The 7,883-nt window shown below is 35.3% G+C and overlaps 1 protein-coding gene across 1 annotated transcript in view; it reads right to left on the reverse strand.

The window, feature by feature from the left end:
- LOC138826152 (cytochrome P450 2C5-like) overlaps window positions 1–7,571 on the reverse strand; it is a 28,025-nt gene extending 20,454 nt beyond the window's left edge. Inside the window, exons 1-5 of the mRNA XM_070021251.1 lie at window positions 7,354–7,571; window positions 6,036–6,198; window positions 5,696–5,845; window positions 3,454–3,614; window positions 1,448–1,624 (exon numbers count right to left, since the gene is read on the reverse strand). Coding sequence (XP_069877352.1) covers window positions 1,448–1,624; window positions 3,454–3,614; window positions 5,696–5,845; window positions 6,036–6,198; window positions 7,354–7,521 — 819 coding nt within the window. The 5' untranslated portion in view covers window positions 7,522–7,571. The remainder of the gene's footprint in view (window positions 1–1,447; window positions 1,625–3,453; window positions 3,615–5,695; window positions 5,846–6,035; window positions 6,199–7,353) is intronic.
- Window positions 7,572–7,883: the final 312 nt, after the last annotated feature.

The raw sequence follows: 7,883 nt of genomic DNA on the forward strand, positions 1-7,883 counted from the left end.
AACTTCATTTGTTCTAAGCTCATCAAGTTATACAAATTTTGATATTATCAAAGTTACAATTACTCTTAAATCTTAAGGACAAATTACTGTAGGTCAGTGTGCTCAAACACCAATATTAAAACTTCCATCTGTTGAAATGAATTTAGAGATTTAATAGTTGCAGGTCACATAACCTATTATAATCTGGGTCGTATAAATAGTGAAAAAATTAATGAAAATCTAAATGAATAAAAATCTAATGATTCCATGGACTAAAACACTAATTTTTATCTCATATCCTACCATCATGCAGAAGAAATTAATACTCTCAAGACAAATCAAAGAGAAGAAAATCTCTCATGACTAGATCTTCCATACAAGAAGTGCTAAGGGGAGTCAGCTTTCAAATACAAACTTTAACGTATTGAACAATAAATCAACACCATATCCAGAAATACATATCCTTGTTATATATAACCCTATATAAATGAGTTAATAAAGAGGTTGTATTCAACCTCTTTTGAGTTTATATATATTTTTAAAGGAAATACATGAGGCAATAATCATGGATAAATGCTATGGGTACCCAATATATTTGAGATGTAATTCATAACAAAAACGACCCAAGAAGAATGCAATTGGAGGGCAGAGAGGATTAAATGTGCAGTTAGAAGCTAATTTGCTGCAATTTCACACTAAACTGCCATAAATTTGCTATAGTAATCCCCATAGTAACTAATAAGAAACCAACTATACTTACTTGATTGCCGTAGTTATATATATATATGTGCATTGTACAGTTATGCTACATATATAATATAGTCATTATATGTTTATGTGAAAATAACATTATAAAACCCACTAAAATATACATCAATGATTAAAGAGGGATTAGTAAACATAATAGAAGAGGTGAATTTGACTAAAATACATTATACACATGTATAAAATACCACATTAGGAGCCTATGTACAATTTGTTAGTATGAAAAGTTTAATACTACTGTAATGCATGTATTTTAAATATTACAATGGAAAAATGTTTAAGGGTAATAAACCATGATCAATTAAAGATCATTCCAAAATTATTTCTTCAAGGCCAATTCTGACTTACAGAACATGCAGGAAGTCCATCCTAATGGGGTCTTCTCTTCTATACAGTATATAATAATGATACCCATCTTTATATAAATGACACATACTTTGATGGCAACTGATTCCATTTCACTTGTTTCTATTTCATTCTGCTTCTTCTTATTTAGATTATTTTTATATAACAAAAGAGTAAATGTATTCTAATTATTTAACAAATTAACTTTGTTTCCCAAGATGCTTAGTGTAGATTCATTTACATAAATGGTAACATTTTTTCAAGCACTGTTGGCCTGATTGCTTTTGTAACATTGACTATTGAACGTGATACAAAATGCTCAAGATTTCAGAAAACTGTGTGATTTTTAACATTTTACCTGTTTCATTTTAATCAGGAAACAATCAATCAAGTCTCTTGGATTGTTAACATCCAGTGATTCCACATGTTCTTTTACTCTCTCCAAAATATAACTTTTTATATGCTCAACATTTTTTAGTAGTGTTTTATGACTCCCTGGTGCATAACCAATGAGATCAGGGAAAAGGTTGTAGATCTAAAAGTAAAAACAATAATTTATTAAATAAAAATATTTTTACATATACATACTATCCATATTATAGAAAACTTGGCTGTAAATAGAAATGCTATATGGCTTCCATTTTAAAGGGAAATTTTGAAGGGACATATAAAGTGAGAGGGGTTCCAGGATGCCCTAAAACAGTCCCATCTAACTGACTTCTCCATGATCACATAGTTATTAATTTTTACAGAGTTTAGGCTATGACAAATCAGTACAAGGAAAGATATTGTGTCTGTCTGTCTGTCTTTCTGTCTGCCTGTCTGCTTGCTTGCCTATCTATCTATCTATCTATCTATCTATCTATCTATCTATCTATCTATCTATCTATCTATCTATCATCTGTAAGGTCCGCTCCTGGATGGCGAGCAGACTCCACCCTCCTCCCAGCAAAGTCTCTTCCCAGTACATTCGTTACCTAGACAACTGACACACCTGGAAGAGGTCATCTGGATTTGAGGTGGCCACACCTTTCCCCCCTGCCCCTACCCTAGAGAAGGCCTAGCTCAGGGCCAGACGCTCTCTTTTCCCAGGTCTTTTCCTACACTTGTGGAATGCCAACATGGCCTGGTATCAGCCAGAATAAGGAATAAACTACCCTTTACCTGAATACCATATGCATGGTGTGGTTCTTACTTGGCAACCTCTTTTTAAAAACCTAACACTATCTATATTTAATTTTGTCATTTCTATCAGGCTACCTCATCATCTAGAATCACAGTGGATTCAGCAAACACTCTGACTCTCCTTAATGAATCCTAGTAGCTTCTGCTGTCCCAAATATGCTTCCTCTGTGACAAAAAATAATTCTACCCAGTAACAGCATGAATCTAAAATATCTGAATGGAAGACCAACCTTTGGGAAATGTAAGCTTTCACTAAGGACCTGGATATCCACTGATCCACTAGGCATCTTTCTGGAATGAACAAAACATTTTAGAGGAAAATCTCTATGGGATTTAATCAGAAATAACAAATTAATTGCTTGAGTTCATTAGCTTGAGTCAATCTTATAGTTGCGCATTTTTAGTGGGCATAAAATATAGGCTTAGATATCTATCTCAGATGTTTACTTCATATTTTTTTCTTCCATTTCTATTAGCATCAGTTAGCTGTCAAAGGCTTTCATTTTGACATGTCCATATATAAATGAAATGCATCTTTCTTTTTGGTGCCAGTACTGGGTTTGAACTCAGGGCCTCAGGCTCTTGCTTGCCTTGCCTGCTCATGGCTGGTGCTGTGGTGTAGTACATTCCCTGACCTTTTTTTGCTGGCTGTTTGGGAGATGTAGTCTAACAGACTGCTCTGCTCTGGCTGGCTTCAATCCTTTATCTTCCAGGTCTCAGTCTCATAAGTAATTAGCATTTTAAACATGAGCCAGCAGGGCCCAGCCATACAATATATCTAGATGAGACTTACCTCCTCTGCTACTCTCCTTCATCCTTTCCTTCCCTGTTTCCCAAACCAATTCCAACAAACTTCATTGTTCCATTTTTGGAAATACAGAAAACGAACTAGACTCCTATCTATTGCCCTGTAGTAATATCAATTGAAAGTTGATCAAGGATCTTGATATGAAACCAGAAACTTTGAAGCTACTACAAAAACAGAATAGGGAACACAACAGAACACATTACCATAAGCAGTAACTTCTTGAATGTCACTCTAACATTTTTTAGGTAAGTCTGTTGGGTCTACGTATTCATCTTACTAGTGGCTCTTTATTTAATTTGGGTCTGTTTTGTTTGTTTGTTTGTTTGTTTAAAGACAAGTATCTTCTTAGGAATAAAAGATCTTGGCTTCACCTGTATCCATAGTGAGCTCATAATCTCAACATTCTCATTCAATTTCTTCATCAAGTTCAGGAAGTTCTGGTCTTTATAATCAAAACGATTCTGGAAAACAATGGAGCAGATGACATTGCAGGGAGCACAGCCCAGGATGAAGGTGGGGTCACAGGGTGAGCCTGAAGAGTCAGAAACAAATGAAATATGCATATGAAATACTGTACTCAGCCTTTGTCATCTTTACCATTTTATTACTGTTTTACTTATAAATTCCTCTAATAGCCAAATATCCCATTTGAATTAAACCTGCGTATCTTTAACCTGAAGCTTGAGTTGGGCAGTACAAACTAACTAGCAAAATAATGTCCGTTCATACTAATTGCCTTTACCTATAGTCTTTCAACCTCAGCTATATGCTATTTTGGATATAGAAGACTTTTATATACCTAATAGTCAACCATTCAGAATAGTAATATATCTGTTTCCAAAGCCTATAGACTTCATAGCACTGAGAAAATAAGGGAAAGAATATCAGGTATCTAGCTTTTTTGAATTGCCAATGGAGAGAAACTGAAGAGATAGATTTTACTAGAGTTCTAATACTAGAAGGAACCAAAGTAAAAAGCAGAATGCATTCATGTTGTATGAGGGAAAACAAGCAATGTCAAAATTTAAATCTTTTCTTAAATGTAAATCTCAGGTAAGACAAACAAAAACATAAAATTAATAAATAGGAGAATTGTTTTTCATTGCAATATTCAAAAGTGAATTTCCCCTCCTTAGGAAATCAATAGACACTAAATCTAGTCAAACACCAAATTTAATTTATGGACAAAGCCAAACTTTCGGAATTCTGGGATGAATAATATATTATATATTTTTAAAAGTTGTCTTTCTCTGAAGTTCTATCATTAGACAGATAAAGGATTATTTTTTGCACCTTCTATACAGTGAAATTGCTATGCATAAATACTCAATATGTAAAGTGCTACTAAGTTTAAATCATAGTCCTTAAATAGGAAATTCTAAGTTGGTGTAGGTCGTTTGAATTATAGAATGGTCTTTTTTCTTGGCTTCATATGTACTTAAAGATTGAAATGTGTCTAAGGTCTCAGAAAAAATTTTATTTAATTATGAAGGAGTTGGTTTTCTGAGAAGTTGTTGAGATATTCTATGACTGAATGTGTGTGTCATCTATAGGTTAAGTCTGATTTTCAGTCCTTTATTTATAAGAATGAACTTTAAAAAGCCAGTTCATTTAGAATCTAAGTAGACAATCGTATCCATTGTGACTAGCAGATAATACGAGAGTGGACTTGGCTATGGGAGTAATTACCATGAGATTTTTAGCATAAAATCTGATAAACTTGGAGAAAAGTGATAGGCAAAACTGAAAACTGAGCCAGAATATACTAAGACTGGATAAAGAATTAATTGTAATGGTTGAAAGCTAACTAATTGAATCATTTAATATAATTGTGAATTTTATAGATTCATGATAGAGCACATAGTTACTCAAAATATGTAAATAAAAACTGTGAAGTACTTGGTAAGAAGAAATAACTAATGTTGATATGTAGCAATTGCACTATATTCCCAGGTAAACAATTTTAGATGTGGATTATATTGATACACTAAAGCAAATAAAATTATATCTTACAACACACCATGACTATCCAAAATTGTAAGCATGGGTACTGAGGAATCATTGAAATGTCAATGGAAATGAGTGTGCTAATATAGTTGCACCTATGTGGGGGTCTGTGAGGGTTGATAGAGTCATTACCACCCTGTTCCTTTAGCAAGTACTCTCATGTAATGATGACACTAGCTACCCTGAATTATGCTAAGAGGGAAGCATTGTTCCCTAAATCTTCAGAGAAGAAACTCAAAACATCGATTTAGCCAGACACTATTGGTGTTTGTGACCAGAACCCCAGCTACTCACAAGGCTTAAATCTGAGGATTGTTGTTGGGAGCCAGCCCACGTGGCCAAATTTGTGCAAATCTATTACACTTATAGTAACTGACCAGCAAAAACTTGAACTGGAGGTATAGCTCAAATGGTAGAGCACCAGCCATGAGCTGAGCAAGAGTTTAAAGCTCAGAGATCAAACTCCAGGATCAGCATAAAACCAAAAAGAAAAATTCTATTAACGATTTCTGATGTGAAAACAAAAGAATCCTTATCTGAGACAGAAGGGAATGAATGTAACCTTTTATATCCCTATCTAAAGAAGTGATTTGAAGCAGCTCCCACCATTGGTTTTCCTTAATTCTTCCACAAGGCAGCGGGCTTCCTCTTGAACACGCTCTTCAATGCTCCTCTTCCCCATCCCCAAATTCCGCAAGGTCATGAGTGAGAAGCGCCTCATCTCTCTCCATGTGTGTCCATTGCTGAAAACAATTCCTAAATGAAAGGAAGCAGAAACATGGATGAAGAAGTCAAGCAAGGAAAAGGAAGTAGACATATGGCAGCCACAGGCATGGCCAAACTCTGAGTAAAGAACCCATCTGGCCTCATTTTCCATCCTTCTTATCACCACATCCTCTGCACAACACACAAATACACACACTCACACATGCATGTGTTCACTTACCAAGGCCTTTAGTAAATTTATCAATCAATGGGAACTGGCCTCTTCCAGAGAACTCCTCCCCATGGTCAATCAGAGCTTCCTTCACTGCTTCATAGCCATACAACACCACAGTGGGCTTCATGCCCAAATACAGAGTGAACACAGGGCCATAGACTTTTGAGAACTGGAAAATCAGAAGAAAAAAATAGTAGCAAAAAAGTTACTATTTGCTCCTCGGGTTGAGCCTGAGCAAAACTGATATCATCATTGTATTTTTTATGCTTCTTTATTTTGGTGAACACAACTTCAAATATTTCCCAAGTTCATACATTATAAAGGAGGTCTGTTATAGCTGTCATTTAGAGATGGCCTACACTGTGCCATGCAGTGGACCAGGCAGTTGATACACCATTATAAATCATCCTCACATGAAAACACACAGCAGGCTTGTCATGTTTCACAAAGAAAGAAACAGAGGTCTGTGGATTCTAAATTCACTTCTAGAGCCCCATGGATAATAAATGGAAGACTTGTAGTTGAGCTTCTACTTATTAGACATTCCATGCTTGAGGTATGTTTAATTCTCCTTTGCACACCAAATCAATAGCCAGATAATTACTTTCAGATAATCTCTGAAACTCTTACTGTTGAGAATCTTACTTCCTGGGACAAACAAGAGAAACTGGCAGTTTTAAGTCAACACAGGTGCTTGTACAGGCAAGTGCAGTTTGGATCGATTGGCATTAGAATCAGAGGGTGGGCCCCACAGAGGCTGCCCCAGTACATAAACATCTTCTCAAACAATTTCTCACCCAGCAGCATTCTTTGCCCCAGAAAAAAGTTTCATGCAAAAATCCAGGTGGACTCTGTATCAGTATTCCCCTAAATGGTCTCATGTCTTTATGTTATCTCATCCTCACAGATACTTCCTTTCAATCATCCACCACCTCTCAGAGAAGTTAACTTCCATGATGACTCTGCATAAAAACCATGTGTAAAATGCTACAAGAGTTTTTGAATTGACCATTTAATCATAACACTTTCCTTATCATGAATTTTCAGAAAAAACAATCATAAACATGGTGTTAAACTAAGATGGGGTGAACCATCTATAACATTTGCAATTTTGCACCTGAGATTATAATGGACAATAACCCAATTACCTAATACCGTTCCATGATTGAAATACAAACTGGGAAAATCACAGCTATATATGACATAATTCAAGAATTTTTGTTAGTAATAATCGATCATGCTATTGTACCTTCAGCAGTAGATTTAAAATATGGTTTGGTTTATCTTTGTCAGAGACCATTGGGCAAACATAAAGAGTACTTACCTTGGTTAAAGATTTAGTGATGTCTTTCATATCAACCTGCAGTATATTTCCAATAATTGGGAAAGGAGTGGGGCCTGGAGGGAGCTTCTTTCTTCCAGAGTTCTGTCTCCATATGGAAAAGAGAAGAAGACAGGAGAGACCCAGCACCAGGACAACTACTGGAACCATTGAGGACTTCTCTTCTTCTGAGAGTACTGGGAGCTTGCACTGCACACCTTTTATAATGCTCCCTGAGACTGCAGGTGTACCTTTTTGTGTGTTAGTAATTAGGTAGATGTACTTTCATCTCTCCTCTGATTAGACTTTGTCCCAATGATAGAGATAAAAGTGAATGACCTGTACATATGTCCCTGTTTCCAGAAGGCACATAGGAGAATGTAGTTTAACTGAACTTGTTGGCAATCAAATATTGCTAACATAAAATATAAACCTACAGCCATGATTGAGAAATATTAAAGTCATGATTTGATATATAAGAACATTACTCAAAAATGTTTCTCCTTTTTAAAATTCATTATTGTTATTGTAAA

Source organism: Dipodomys merriami, unplaced genomic scaffold (genome assembly GCF_024711535.1).
Source record: "Dipodomys merriami isolate MVZ:Mamm:240054 unplaced genomic scaffold, mDipMer1.0.p SCAF_14, whole genome shotgun sequence".
In the NCBI taxonomy this organism is placed as follows: domain Eukaryota; kingdom Metazoa; phylum Chordata; class Mammalia; order Rodentia; family Heteromyidae; genus Dipodomys; species Dipodomys merriami.